This window comes from Prionailurus viverrinus, chromosome B4 (genome assembly GCF_022837055.1).
Source record: "Prionailurus viverrinus isolate Anna chromosome B4, UM_Priviv_1.0, whole genome shotgun sequence".
Lineage (NCBI taxonomy): Eukaryota > Metazoa > Chordata > Mammalia > Carnivora > Felidae > Prionailurus > Prionailurus viverrinus.
The window spans coordinates 56965371-56981169 of record NC_062567.1 but is presented as its reverse complement, the minus strand read 5'-3'; the positions used below and the strand labels follow the sequence as shown (position 1 = coordinate 56981169).

At 37.1% G+C, this 15799-nt stretch overlaps 1 protein-coding gene across 4 annotated transcripts in view; it reads left to right on the top strand.

The window, feature by feature from the left end:
- ITPR2 (inositol 1,4,5-trisphosphate receptor type 2) overlaps positions 1-15799 on the top strand; it is a 515671-nt gene that overhangs the window by 159411 nt on the left and 340461 nt on the right. For all 4 annotated transcript variants that reach the window (XM_047864958.1, XM_047864957.1, XM_047864956.1 and 1 more), the window contains 4 exons: positions 7132-7273; positions 9543-9704; positions 14329-14501; positions 15485-15604. In XM_047864958.1, the coding sequence (XP_047720914.1) occupies positions 7132-7273; positions 9543-9704; positions 14329-14501; positions 15485-15604 (597 nt within the window). The remainder of the gene's footprint in view (positions 1-7131; positions 7274-9542; positions 9705-14328; positions 14502-15484; positions 15605-15799) is intronic.

Sequence of the window (15799 nt, the reverse complement as noted above, 5' to 3'; positions counted from 1 at the left end):
GTCTCTGTGTTTTCAGTGCTCCAGAACACAAGCCTTTTTTATATATTCCCCCCTTGATGATCTGCTACATACCTTTACATTTGAACAAGAGAAAGCTTTTTACCAATTTCGCAGGCATTCATATATTGGAGCTCTCAGGACTGGGATGACCAGGACTGACCGGGGATGAGGGATCGTGCATTTTTATTGTTCCTGCTTCTTTCCCCACTGTTTTACAGTGAGAAAGATCAGAGCAAAGAGAAATATGCTTGAGAAATATGAAGTTGCAATTATTGATCTTAATTTAGTAATTTTAGAAAAGTCATCTCCTATCACAATTCACTCAAAGCTGCCTGTCAATACAATGGAACTTCTTGGCATAGTTGAGTGTTTTTATATTATTTTCTCTGTTTTAGAATTCAATATAAAATTCTATCTGAAAATACCCTCACAACTCTGACTTTTTTTCTCTCTGGAGAATGAAGTTATTATTAGATCTTCTCTTACTCAAAACCAGAAAGAATGATACAAGGTCAAAGGGGAGGTGTTAGAATATTGCAGATCTAGCTCAAAATGCCCGTGTTGTTTGAATTCTCTCTCATGGCTTCCCCTTTACTTGCCCCAGGAATGGGCTCTGGAGGCACAAGCTCCTGTGTTATGCCCCAAGATCCTCAATCTCAGATAGTTTTCAGTGGAGTTTCTGATCTTATTGTGCATAGTTGCACCAACAAAATAGAGAGTCTTGGGGACGTGGTGGGGGTGGGAGAGGAGGGAAAGTGGAGGTGGGGTTAACTGCTTTTCAGTTAGTGATGCATGTAGTCACAAACCAGAATTTCTGTACCATGTGTTAGTTTTGAGGGTACAGAAAAAGATGTGGGGTTCCTCAGCAGCATTTACAGTTTGGCGATATAATTAATTCATATTTATTGAGCTCCTGGCATATGCCTGGCCCTGGGCCAGGCAGCATGCACATGCACTGATAATGTGATAGTCAACAGCACAGAACTACGGCCGCGTCTTCACTCTGTTTACTGGTTTGAGGTTGGTTCCGAGTCCCCAGGATGGAAGGAAGCTCAGTATCTAGAATAGTGGTCATCCCACATGGGATCACCGGATCAGATATCCTTGGGTTTTTGTTTGTTTCTTTGTTTCAGATCAGATACCTTTGTCATTCAAAGTTAACATCTTCCTTAGCAACATCATTTTTCCTTAACTTTTACTTGCCTGATAGTAAAGTCGCCACACTGGCTGCCTTTTGGTTAGTGTTTCTCTGGTGCTTCTTTTTGAGTATCAATTTATTTCAGATTTCCTGGTCATTTTGTTTTAGTGATGTGTCTTGTGAGCGGCAGAGAGCTAGATTTTTATTTTATTTTATTTTATTTTATTTTATTTTATTTTATTTTATTTTATTTATTTTTTTGAGAGCTAGATTTTAAAAATCTAATCTGATCTCTTTCTTTTCTCCCTCTACTTGTGCAGTTTGTTCTCTCAGTCCTCAGATCACTTTCTTGGCTGCTCAGAATGATTTGGTATTTATCTAGCTATGTTCGAGGCATGAGACAAGCATAGGGTCCCCCTACTACTCCACCGTCTTAACTCCTCACCTAATCTGATCCCTTTTGTCTGGAGCCTTCATCTTCCGGTATTTCACCAAAAAGACCAACACAAAGGGAAAGAGTTGAGGCACGGCTGTGTGCTCTCAGGTCTCTTAGAAACCTGGAGTGCTTCCTTCAGCCACATATATGAGAATCGGCAAGAAAGATGATAGTGTAGACATCAGGGGAATTGGCTCTGTTTAAAAAGGAACACCCCACAGATGTTACCATGGCAAAACTGGAAGAGTCTACAGTGTTACCCAGCATGCTGTTGACGTTGTTGTAAACAAACAAGTTAAGCACAAGATTCTTGCCAAGAGATTTAATGTACCTATTGAGCATATGAAGCACTCAAAGAGCAGAGATAGCTTCCTGAAGGGTGTGAAGGAAAATGATCAGACTAAGAAGGAAGAGGAAGAGATAGATACTTGGGTTCAACCGAACCACATGCTGCTCCACCCAGAGAAGACACGCTTTGTGAGAAGCAATGGGGAAGAGTCTGCGCTGATGGAACCCATTCCCTGTGAATCCGTGGCATGATATGTGTCAAAAAAAAAAGACCTCAAGACTGCAAAAATAATTACAAAAATGGAATCTGATCATCTTTCAATTATTTCGTATTTAATAAATGTTTGGGTTTATTCTATCTTCTTTTTCTTAATGTAGCTTTTTTTTTGTCTGTTCCCTCTCTTCTTTCTGTTAGGTTGATAAAGCTGGTATTTTTTCCTCATTTTTTCTTTTCCTCTACTGGTTTAGAAGCTTTAGGTCCTATTGCTGTTCTCTAGCAATTGCATTATTACTATTCTTGCCATACATTTTAGCTGCATATTCTTTCTTATAAAATTTGAAGTTATTAAATCTTTCTTCTTCTCACGGGAGTAAAGTACCTCAGAATGGTTTAATTATGCACTGATATTCTCCTTCTCATCTTTCTTGGAATATTTGTCTAGAATCATAGTTCTGTGTTCATCCTTTTCATTAAAAATTTTTTTTCTAATAGTTGATATCTACAAAGGAGTAAATGTGTCAGATAAATTATGATGTACCCCCTTTTTTATTAAAAGTTTTAATTCCTAAAAATTATTTTTACTATGAATTGTATTTCTTGTTATCTTTTACTTCTTCAGCTTGCTTTTATTTCTTGCTTCTCATGTCTTCTCTCTGGGCTCACTTTTCTTTTTGCTGAAATTTATTCTTTAAAACATTTGGTTAGGGTCTGTGGGTTATAAATCTCAGTTTTTAAATATATGAAAAAATCTTTGTTTTACTTCCACTCTTACGTGCTACTTTATGTGTTAGAATTTTAGCTTGGCAGTTATTTTCCTTTAGTAAAGTTATAATGTAATGATTTTCTGACATATTTTGTTGCCATTAAGAAGTTTTTTGCTGAAAGAATTGTTACCTTATTGGCCATTTTTCCTTTACTTTTTGGTAATTTTCTAGACTTTTTCTTTGTCTATGATGTCCTGAAGTTTTACTATGATGTGTTTACAAGGAAATTGAGAAAAATTTAATGTTTCTTTATTTTAGAGAGAGGGAGAGAGAGACAGAGAGAGAGAGAGAGCAACAGAGAGAGAAAGAAAGAAAGGCAGAGAGAGGGAGACACAGTCTTCAAAGCAGGCTGTAGGCTCTGAGCTGTCAGCAGAGAGCCCGACATGGCACTCACACTCATGAACCGTGAGATCATGACCTGAGCCAAAGTCAGACCCTTCACCAACTGAGCCACCCAGGTGCTCCTACAAGGAAATTTTTTAACACACTTTTAAAACTTGAAGTGGAGTCGGTGTACAACATTATATTAGTTTTGGGTTTACAACCTAACTGTTTGATATTTGTGTTTATTGTGAAATCGTCACCATGATAAGTCTAGTTAACATCTGTCACCATACAGAGTCACAACATTTTTTTTCTTGTATTGAGAACTTTAAGGATTTACTCTCGCAACAACTTTCACATACAGTATTATTAACTGTCACCACTATGCTGTACATTACACACCCAGGGCTTATTTGTTTTATAACTGAAAGTCTGTACCTTTTGACTTCCTTCACCCATCTCACAGCCCACTACCCTTCACCTCTGGCCACGACCAATCTGTTCTCTGTGTCTGTGAATTTATGTTTAATTATTATTATTATTTTTTTACATAAGGAAGTTTTATTTTCGTTTTTCCCACCTGATATTTAAGGTATGCTTTTAGTCTGTATACTTAGATCTTCCTTTAATTCTGAAAAGTTTTCTGGTGTTTTCTTTCAGATGTTACTTCTTTACCTTTTCCCTCTCTTGTCTCTTTTGGAACTCCTATTAAATGCATGTTGGATCCTCTTAATTCATCCTCTTTATCTTTTCACTTTCCTTTTATCATTTGCCTTTTTATATCTCTCTGTGCTGCTTTCTGCATTGATTTTTTATATTGTCTTATAAATCAATAATTTTTCTTTGTGTATAGAATAGTTTACCTTTGTGAATTAGATTTTTGTTGAAATGATTATATTTTTTTTCTCAGATTTCTGTTGGTTCTGTTGTGTTCATTTGTATCTGCCTTTTTAAGATATTTTTGTCTCTTTTGTATATAATTGCTTTCTTTATCTCTTTAAAAAATTTTTTTTACATTTATTCATTTTTGAGAGACAGAGAGAGACAGAGCACAAGGGGGGAAGGGCAGAGAGAGAGGGAGACACAGAATCTGAAGCAGGCTCCAGGCTCCCAGCTATCAGCATAGAGCCTGACACAGGGCTCAAAATCACAGACCGCGAGATCATGACCTGAGCCGAAGTCGGATGCACAACCGACTGAGCCACCCAGGCGCCCCATCTTTCTTTATCTCTTTGGTGATTGAAAAGACTTATTTAAAAGTTATTTTGAAATTGTTCTGTTACCTGCATTTTGTTGGTAATGAATCGACCTCTTGATTTTTTGCGTGTGATGGGACTGGCCTTCTTTATGTCCATTTTCCTCACGTGCTTTGGAATTTGAATATGCAGGCTCTTCTTAAGTGGCTGGTTTTTGCTTTTCCTTTCTCTACTTTTGCTGATCTCCTTTGTCAGTCTTATGGTTGAGAACAGAGTTCCCCGTCCTATGGTAATTTGAGGCTTCAGCTGTTGACCTCACAGGTAGCTAGGTCCAGTCTTTCTGTGAGTTTCCTACCGCACAGCCAGAGCTGAAAAGGGGCCACCCAAGTTTTAAGGTTCTCTTCAAAGGTGGAAAATTCCTACTTTAATACCTGCTTTCAGATCTTGAACTTAGTTTCCTGCTCTGTGCTTCCAGTCCCAGTTATCATGCGGGGATTGAGCATTATCCTTGCTTATCGCTGTGTCTCTCTTAGTTTGTTCCTAATCCACAAAGTGTTTTGTTTTTTTAGATATGTCTTTTAAAAACTATATCTTATTTATCGTTGCTGCATATGACAAAGCCACACAGAAAGTTTTTAGTATAAGCAAATTAATAAAATGGGGTGAATTAGTAGGACCAAACCACTTCTCAGTAAAGAATTGGAGTTTGATGGGGCGCCTGGGTGGCTTAGTCGGTTGAGCATCCGACTTTGGCTCAGGTCATTATCTCACGGCTCGTGAGTTCGAGCCCCGTGTCGGGCTCTGTGCTGACAGCTCAGAGCCTGGAGCCTGCTTTGGATTCTGTGTCTCCATCTCTCTTGGCCCCTCCCCCACTCATGCTCTATCTCTGTCTCTCTCTCTCAAAAATAAATAAACATTCAAAAAAATTAAAAAAAAAAGAATTGGAGTTTGATCTAACCTGAGAAAACCCAGTTGCTTACCACAGATGGGGTGCTGGAGGTGAAAAGGGAGAAAAAGAGTTTCAACAGTTTTGAGGTCAGAAGAGAAGACTGGTTTTCTTGCCTTCCATTGCCCCATCATCAGAGGAGTCACGCTGTGCAAGCAGGGTTAATGTATAATGATTTTCAATTAAGACTTAATTGTCTTCATCATCATTCCATTAATTGTCACCAATTCAGGCCACCTGGAAGACTTTAAAACAGAACGATTTGTAGTTGCCCCAAACTTGTGCTTTCTTAGATATCTAAACATCTGAATACACTTAATCTGAAACAGAGGAGGAAAAGAATATTAATAATTTTAAAAAGAAAATACATATATTTATGCTTTTCAAAAGAAATTAACACCACATTTCAATGCACATGAATCATATTTTACATTTCTCTGATTGTCCTCAGAGCTTATGTGAGTGAATCTTATCAGGCACATTTTCGAAAAGAAACAGTTTGGGTTCAAATTTAACATAGGTACACCAAGAGCATAGAATCCCTGAAATTTTGGAGTGGAATTTATGATTTGGGAAGTATGCTGAAATTTGCCTGTAGGTGGCTAAATTCTGGATTCTGGGTATGTTCATTTGACTCTATGAAAGTACATTCTCTTTCAGGAGGTACATCTGGAGATAGGATCAAATTCTTCTTAACTAAATACATTCTATACTTTTTTGGAATTGTTGATCTCTTATACTATAGTTTTCTTATTAATGTGATCATGATTGGGCATGCTAATAATAGTGAATGATTATGCTCATGTGTATGGATAATATATATGTATGTATATTTGCTGGACAAAATTTTTCAAAAATTAAAACAAATTTAAAAATTCACGTAGAAAATGACGAAGAACAGGCAGAGGAAGGAGGAAGAAGAAAGCTAAGGGAGGAAGGGTTTTTTTTTTTTAAATTTTTTTTTTCAACGTTTATTTATTTTTGGGACAGAGAGAGACAGAGCATGAATGGGGGAGGGGCAGAGAGAGAGGGAGACACAGAATCGGAAACAGGCTCCAGGCTCTGAGCCATCAGCCCAGAGCCTGACGCAGGGCTCGAACTCATGGACCGCGAGATCGTGACCTGGCTGAAGTCGGACGCTTAACCGACTGCGCCACCCAGGCGTCCCGGGAGGAAGGGTTTTTAAGACATATTAGGTTCTGAATGCCACTGAAGTTCAAATAATAGTTAAAATAATAACCAAAATGTAGAGTTAAAGGTGAACATTAATATATGATTTTAGAGTGCCGTGATTTTTGTAGATCAGGTAATAGTTTGAGAACAGTTTAAAACATCTGATTGCTTGCTCTGACTCTGTTCATACATCATTTAAGTGTTTCCTATTCTGTTCATTGGAAATGCAGAAGTATGGTGAAGATTGGAAATGTAGTTTGAGTCAATAGTAGAAAAAGGATTTGAATTTAGAAATTTAGAAATTGAGCCGTTAAGCAGAAATGCTCTTCTTTGCTAGTCAGTTCTAGAAAATGATCTGGTGGTGTTAGCCTATCAACTTATCTTCTGTTTGGGCTCACGTGGCTTTATGTCATAATTGTCTTTGCAAATACTTGATTAGAACTGGAAGCAGGAGTGGGGGCTGGAGGAGCTGGAGAAGGCATGGTCTTTATAAAGATTTAGGTAAATGTTAACTGAATTAGATATATTGTTGATTAAAGAATTTTTATTATAAAATGTTCTCAATGTTCCAGTGTTTCAGTCCTCAGTACTTATTAAAAAATATTTTCCAAAATTTGAGTAAAGTTTCTTTTTCACTTTATGGTAGGTTTGTAACCAAATTATTAGAAGACCTCATCTTCTTTGTGGCTGATGTACTTAATAACGGACAAGAAGTTTTGGATGTCGTTATCATTAAGCCAAACCGAGAACGTCAAAAGTTAATGAGGGAACAAAACATACTGGCACAGGTGAATGTTTTCATGTACTAAATTTGCACATTGAATTGTTTTGAATTATAGCATCAGGAAAGTCCTTGTGTTAGTTATCTATTACTGTGTAACAAATTACCCCAAGACATTGTGGCTGAAAATAACAGATAGTAGTCTCACAGTTTCTGTGGATTAGGAATCTGGGAGTGGCTTGGGTGGGTGGTTCTTGCTCAGGGTCTTTCACAAGACCGCAGTCAAGGTGCTGGCTTGGGCTGCAGTCATCTCTGGCTTGAATGGGACAGGATTTCACTTCCCAGCTCACTCACACAGGCCTCTCTGTAGACACCGACCTCTCCATAGCATCTTGCTTTCCTTAGAAATGAGGGATGCAAGAGAGAACAAGAGAGCGCACCCAGATAGAAGCCACAGACTTTTTTATAACTGAATCTGATATGAGTCAGTAAATCCAGCCCATAGTCAAGGAGACAGGATTGCGTAAGACTGTGGATTTCAGGAGGCAGGGATCACCATGGCCATCTTAGAGACATCCTTCTGCAGACCTCTCAGAAAACCTACAGTGTCAGACTATCTCCAGAAAATGTGCTGGGATAATCTTCTAGGTAGAATCTACAGGATAACTTTGGAAATGCTATCTCCGTCTACTTTCTACTTCTGTCCCTCTCTTCCTTAAGAAAGTAGGGAAGTCTACTCATCAGCTCACAAATGCTCTGTATAATATTCTAGGTTTTTTTTCCCCTGGCAGTCTAGATCTACTCCTATACTGTGTCCTTCTGAAATTGTTTTATAACACACCAGTAAATTAATTCACTTCCTGATAATATGCATATATGGGCATACCTACCGTTATGTGTTTCTTTCAATTCAGTTAATTGCTGTATAAAGTAATGGGCTCCTGCATTAATTGTGAACTCAAGGAAGATATTTAAAAAATTAAAAAACATGTTATTAATATACATGTTCTTGTGGAGTTGGGAAAGGAAAACAGTAGACACATTGCCAATTAATATTCTATAGCTGATTGTCTAAAAATGTAAAATCAACATTTCTCTCAAAGAAAATAAAGGTTGCAAATATAATGAGACAAAGGCTTTTCTGACATTAGCATTCTTTTGTATAAAACATTTGATTTCAAGGACTTTTAGGACTTTGAATAATTTATTAATATTACGTCAACCAACATGTCTAATAGTTTATTTCAGTCTTTAAATTTTTTTAAATGTTTATGTATTTTTGAGAGAGAGAGAGACAGAGAATGAGCAGGGGAGGGGCAAAGAGAGAGGGAGACAAAGAATTTGAAGAGCCTGTACAGACACAGGCTCTGGGCTCTGAACTGTCAGCACAGAGCCCAATGTGGGGCTCGAACTCATGAACCATAAGGTCATAACCTGAGCCGAAGTCAGACAAAAACTGACTAAGTCACTCAGGAGCCCTGTTTATTTCAGTATTTTAAATAGAAAATTCAAGGTTTAGTGAATATAAAATTATTGAGGTAACTTTAATTTGTATTATATTTTATGAACTACAAAAGATGATTCCTTTCCATTTTGCTTTCTTGTATTAATGCTCATGCTCTTGTGTAGGTGCTCTTTCATAATTTACTCATACTACCAGCTCATCCCTAGGTGACCTTACCTGCTGTCCTGCTGCCTAAAAGAGTTATATTCCTTAATGTTTATTAAATATTTCCCAGCTGCTATCCTTTGTTATAATGCTGGTCACTGGTCATCACCAGTTGCCTGTGAAGTGCCTTATTTGTTGGAATACTGATATATCCATGCTTTGGTGACATCTTAATGTACCAGGAACAATAGATAAACTCTTTTGGAAAGAGGTTTAGAAGTAATATTTGGAACTAAAATTCTGATGTCAATTTCAGATGAAAAGTAAATGTTTTCTTTATATTATTTTGATTTTAGAAAGTTATAGAACACAATAGAAGTAATTGTAAAGCCATAGAAATTGAACTATCTTTTAGTTTACTTGAATATGTTTGTGTAACTTGGTACATCCCAACATCTTTCTATTTCTTATTTTATAAAATATAATTTCTAAACAGAATTAAGTGTTTTATTTAAATGTTCTTTGTCAATTTAAGGAATCCTTTTCATGGTATTTTTTTCTTTTCTTAATGTGTTGTTTCTGTATTCTAAGTCTTTTTTTTTTCCTTTACATTAATTCTGCTCAAATATTGCAAAAGTGGTTTTGAGTCATTGTGTTTATTTGTAAAACATGAACCTCCATTCATCAGAATAGATGGTTGTTTTTTGTTTTTTTCTCCCCCTGATAGGTATTTGGGATTCTTAAAGCACCCTTTAAGGAGAAAGCAGGAGAAGGCTCAATGTTGAGACTTGAAGATCTGGGGGACCAAAGATACGCTCCTTATAAGTACATGCTGAGGCTGTGTTACCGCGTGCTCAGACATTCGCAGCAGGACTACAGGAAAAATCAGGTCAGAGGTGGCTTGCATCTTTGCCTCTATTTAACATTTCAAGTATGGGCAAGGGTCTTTGGTTACTGTTCTAAACTACATAACATAGGAATGGGAATTTCTGCTCTGCAATGAAATGTTTTATGTTGGCCACACAAAAAAATGACCTGTAAGTATTTTTGTGATGACATATTTATTCTTCCATGTACAGTTAGAACCTTTGGGGGAAGATACCTGAAGTCTTTGGGCATGGTATTAGCTTTTGCTAGGCAGGAGACATGCTGGATGTGTTATGTAAAGAGGTGGGAGACATTTCTTGACATTTCTTGACATGTGAGGTTCTGGATCATCATGTGTAGGCCAAAGAGTTCTGTGTCTGGTGGTGAAGATATGGTATGTATGTCTGAAACATGAGGGAGAGGCAAAGAGGGGACATGAGAGAGAAAAGATGGCATGGGAATTCAGGAGAGGGGAGCCCAGGAAGGGTGTTTGGAGAAGGAAGCATTTGAGGAGGATGACAATCATTTTCCTAAACTGTATCGGAACAGGCTTTTAGTGAAGAATGCTAGCAAGGGCACTTTCGTCCTAAGATGGTTCTAACTATGGAGAACAGGAAACCTGGACTATTGCCAATGGCAAGTTTCCAATGGCAAATGAAATTAAAGTGTCATTTTTATCTTTAAAAAAGTGTTTATTATTTTTGAGAGAGAGCGTGTGAGGGGAAGGGACAGAGAAAGAAGAGAGAGCATCCCAGGCTCCGTGCCATCAGCACAGAGCCCTACATGGGGCTCAAACTCATGAAATGCGAGATCGTGACCTGAACCGGAATCAAGAGTCTGACACTTAACTGAATGAGCCACCCAAGTGCCCCAAGTATCATTTTTATCTTAAAAATACAAAATATTTTGCATTTATATATAATATATATAAATATATAAATAAATGTATATAATAATATACATTTGTGTAATATAAAATTGTTTAAAATCATTATTTTATAAATTAGCATCCCATGTTTCTCTTAGCCAGTTTGAGAGAAAACTGATTAGTTTGTGAGAGGGCTGGTAAGGCAGGTCAGACTGAGCCACGTAGGCCCAGGATGTCAGGCCTAGAAGGTAGTGGTTACTTGGGAATAGTCAGTGGTATTTATTGAGTGTTTACTTACCAGGCTCAGTTCTAAGCACTTTTCACAACTTAACTCAGGTGATACTGAGTTAAGATGAGGAACTGAGGCTACATGGAGGTTAAATAAGTTACCAAAGATTATATAGTGTTATGACTGGAGCCAGTATTCAAACCTAGGCTCTTAGTCATCACACTATGGCCTCTTAGTAGTTTGAAACTTTCTTGGTGAGAACAAAGAATTTGCTTTATAAAAAATGTTAAAATACATTGGGTTTGAAATTCTATTTCAAGTTTGAGAAGAAGTCTAAAAAGAATATGTAAAACAAACTAGAACATAAGTAATATGGCAAAGAGCAAAAGAGTGAGGGAGGGGATAATATAAACAAGTCCTTAAATACTTTTGAATATAATCCCAGTTATAAACAGCCTTCTTTCCAATTGGAAATACTGCCATCAGATTTATTTTCCCCAGCTTCATTCCTTTAAGATGGCAAGATAAAGTAGGTAGAGTCCTTCCTACTTTGGTGGAAAAAAATTAAGTTCCAGAACATTAAATGATGGACCTTCAGCACTCAGAGAGTCTATGTCCCAGAAGCTACTCAATATTAAGGATCATGTTATTCTGTGAAGATCTGGGGTGGAAATGGGGGCTTAGAGGTTGCTCAGTGTATTCTACCTGGCCTCCTTTCTCTTCTTGCATCTGGAAATATCTACTTTGCTAGGTAGGCCACCACTCCACACACAGGTGCTGTGTTGTGTTAGAGAGACGTCATTTACTGAAAAATCACCAGGTTTACAGAGTTTATCTGATGCTCTGAGTCCCATAGGTCCACAATATCCACCAATCTTGACTGTGCTTAGCCTTTGGAAAGGTCTCAGGGACCTTCTTTCTATAGTACTGCCCTATGCTTCATTGTCAGATCTCCTTGGCTTTGTTTGTTCAGATAGTCCCCAGTAGATTCCCTGGGTGGCATATCTTTTTTTTTTTTTTTAATTTTTAACGTTTATTTTTGAGACAGAGAGAGACAGAGCATGAATAGGGGGAGGGTCAGAGAGAGAGGGAGACACAGAATCGGAAGCAGGCTCCAGGCTCCGAGCCATCAGCACAGAGCCCGATGCGGGGCTCGAACCCGTGAACCACGAGATCATGACCTGAGCCGAAGTCAGACACTTAACCGACTGAGCCACCCAGGCGCCCCCCTGGGTGGCATATCTTAACTGATGTCCTTTCTTCGTCTGGCACACAAATTTTATCTCAACTCCTGTTAGTCTTAGCTGAAGACTCATGCCTAGTGTGCTGAGGTATGTGCAATTTCTCCTCTGAAAACACTCATCCGCCTGATAAGTGGAACCCCCCCCCCCTCAAATTCTATGTCTATAATTATTCCTCTTCTTTGTTCTTAGTTCACCCTACCCAGGTGTATCACTTCTCCAAGTAAATGTTTATTCACTTTAGGTGACCTACTTTCTGGGTTTCTTTAGAGCATATGACTGTGGGGGAACACTCTTTTTCTCTTTTGGGATGTCTCCCCAAGATGTAGTTCATTGAGGTGACAAAAGAATAAATGTCCAGCATTTACTGAGGGTTAGATTTTATTTTCCCTCATGTTCTCATGCATGCTCCAATTCAGTCTCAGTGATAGATGCATAAGATTTTTTCTCATTTCTTTTGAATTAAAAATGCTTTTATTAAGCATAGAGCAGCTTTCTGATGTTTTTAGAACATAATTTTAAAATACAGGTAGAAATACTTTCTAATTTTTGCATAATTATCTTATTTTCCTTTATCCTAATCTATATTGTATAGAGTCTTAATAGGGAGCTCTTTTGTGACTTAGTGTTAACCCAAGTCTTTAATGTTGAGTGTCTGTTTATTATTATTTATAGAATATGGTGACAACCTCTAAATTGATCTGATTTATCAACATCTTGATCTATTTATCAAACATCTTGGAGGTTTGCCTTATACTAGAGTATGATTACAGCAGTCATAAAAGTGTATAAATCAATACATGTCTTTAAAATGATATACCAACAGAACATTTACTTTACTTAACTGGCTACCCAATATGAAGCTATCATTTTGAAAGGCCACAAAATTGCTGCCTAGAATATAATTAGATTTGTCCAATGTGTATCATTTTCAAGGAATAGATAGGTTCCTGTAAATTTTACCTAAGGCAAAAAAAACCCCACACCCCACTTTCTAATCAATAAATTTTCCCATCATAGAACCAGAGGTACATCCCCAAGGAGAATCCCCCCCCCCCAAGAAATTGGAAGTGAGAACTTTGGATTGTGGAAGGAGTTAGTTAAACTTACTGGGTCTATTTATGGTTGTGTGGGATTCTTACTTGTACCCAGAATGTGGGACATGAGCAATGGCGGCTTGGAATATAGGAGAGTCAGTGTGAAGCATGAGAAGCAGATTAAATAATGCATGATTGAAACTCCCAATGGCCTTTTCCTGCTCTTAGAGTAACATTTTTGTCCTTTACCGGGGCTCAAGGACCAACCTCTCCAACTTCAGCTCTAGCTTTCTCCATAGTTACTAGTCTGTAGCTACCATGGCCACCTTTGTTTATAGAACATGAAGAGCATGGTTCTACTGCCTAGATGGCTTCTCTCCCCATGACTGTCTCCTTTTTATCATTCCCATCTTTTCCATCCCAGCTCAAATATCATTTCCTCAGCGCCTACCCCATCTGAGGTTGTCACCTTTCCCCATGCCTCTATTTTCTTTCACTTATTAACATTTAAAAGGATCATATTTATTGGCTCATTTACTGCCTTTTTGCACACTGGGATATAAGCTCCAGGAGAACTCATCTATCTTGTTTACCACCATATGCCTAATCTCTCAAATAGCCTAGAATATAGTAGGCTTCCAAGAAATATTTATTGGATGAATGATCTGGTCCATAAAGTGACTGATTAATCATATTATCTTGTTTGGTAGCTTTTTAAGATAAAAAATGGTATGGAATTTCATCACTGTTTTAAAGAGAAGAATTAACAAATTGGCATATGTGCAAAAAAAGAAATCACCACAAGTCTGCCTGGCGTCTTCATGTAACAGTATAGATCTCATGCCTCATAAACAAAGTATCAGAGAGTCATTTTCTTTCTATTATTTGATACAGTCAGTTATGACTTTTTGTGAGGTAGAAGAAAGGCCTCTGTTAGGCTGGTAAAACCTTTAGTTACCACGTCATAAGAAATTGTTATTTTAACTAGGCTTATGTTTATTTTTCCCACTTATACTTTCAGAACGTAAGCACGCGTGTTAAACATTTTTGGTATATAATTTTCTGTTACAATTTAAGTCAGGCATATGTTCATATGTTTTTATTTCCTTTCTCAAAAAGCCATATTTACTGAGGGATTATTGTTTCTCTTTTGACAATACATTTGAGTGAGTTTTCTGTTATGAATACATTAATCCATGTTGCCGACTCTAATAGAATCTGTTATTTCTAAGCTGCCTGCAGTACATTCTGACAGTCTTTCTTCTTTGCAGGAATATATTGCTAAGAATTTCTGTGTCATGCAGTCCCAGATTGGCTATGATATTTTGGCAGAAGATACCATCACAGCTTTGTTGCACAACAACAGAAAACTACTAGAGAAACATATCACAGCAAAAGAAATAGAAACATTTGTCAGTTTACTCAGGAGAAATCGCGAGCCAAGGTTTGAAGTGGTTCATGCAGTGTTCTTTACTAGTGGGGACAGTGCTTTATTTTTGCTTTTTGGAAAAGAGTTTTTGCTTTATTTTTAGAATGTGGTAAAAGTTGGAGTTGTTTCACACCATTAGCTTTCATGGACAAAATTATGTTGAGCTTGCTGTTATAATAATCATGTATCACAGACTTATTACCTCGTAGGAGATGGAAACCTTTTATAGACACAGTTAAATATAAATGACTTTCATTCTCATCACTTATGTTTGTATAGTACTTATAGTTTTTCAAAATGTATTCGTGTACATTGTCTTATGTAAGTCCTCACACAATCCCGTGAGGTTTGCTGTTTATCTATGGTCAGCCACATTTGAGAGATGAGAAAATAGAAGCCTACATCGTAACTTGCCCAAGAATACCCCAATAGTGAGAAATACTATATTACTATTACATATTTAAAATATAGTAATATTTCTCACTATTGGGGTATTACATCCAATTCAGTTTCTATTGATCCATGCTGCTTTATGTGGGAGAAGTGAATGCAGAAACATCAAGCACATTGACAGCTTTCTTTACTAAGTAGTGCAGCAAATAAATGTTAAAAGGTAGAAATGGGGCTTTGACTCACAGAATTAGCTTTCATCTGCTTTTGTTTTGTTATCCAATTCTTGGATAGTGCATTTTAGGGGAGATAAATAATTTTCTAAATGTAATAAGTCACAGTGCTCTGGGATGAATATCACCAAATAAGTAGAAGCAAACTTATATCCTTTTTTGAAACAAGGTTTGTATTAAACACAAATAATTGGATGTTTAGTTTGTTTCTAATGATGCAATAGATAAGCAACACATTAAAAAATGTTGCATGGAGATAATATTAAAAATAGATAGAAAAAGTTATTTTCATTATATCCCCGACCATATTTTTATTGTGATATTTTATGAAATGTGTTTTCTTACTGTTCAACTTATTTTTTTTTCTTTTGCCAGGTTTTTGGATTATTTATCAGATCTGTGTGTGTCTAATACTACTGCTATACCTGTAACTCAAGAACTCATCTGTAAATTTATGTTGAGCCCAGGCAATGCAGACATTCTCATTCAAACTAAGTAAGCAGGGGAGGAATCTTTTTCTGTTCATCATTTGTAAGCATTATAGCTCCTTGTCATATTTGTGAGTGAAATATTGTGAAATATTTGTCATATTTCTTTTTTTTATGTTTATTTAGTTTTGAGAGAGAGAGAGAGAGAGGATGAGTGGGAAAGGGGCAGAGAGAGAGGGAGACACAGAATCCGAAGCAGGCT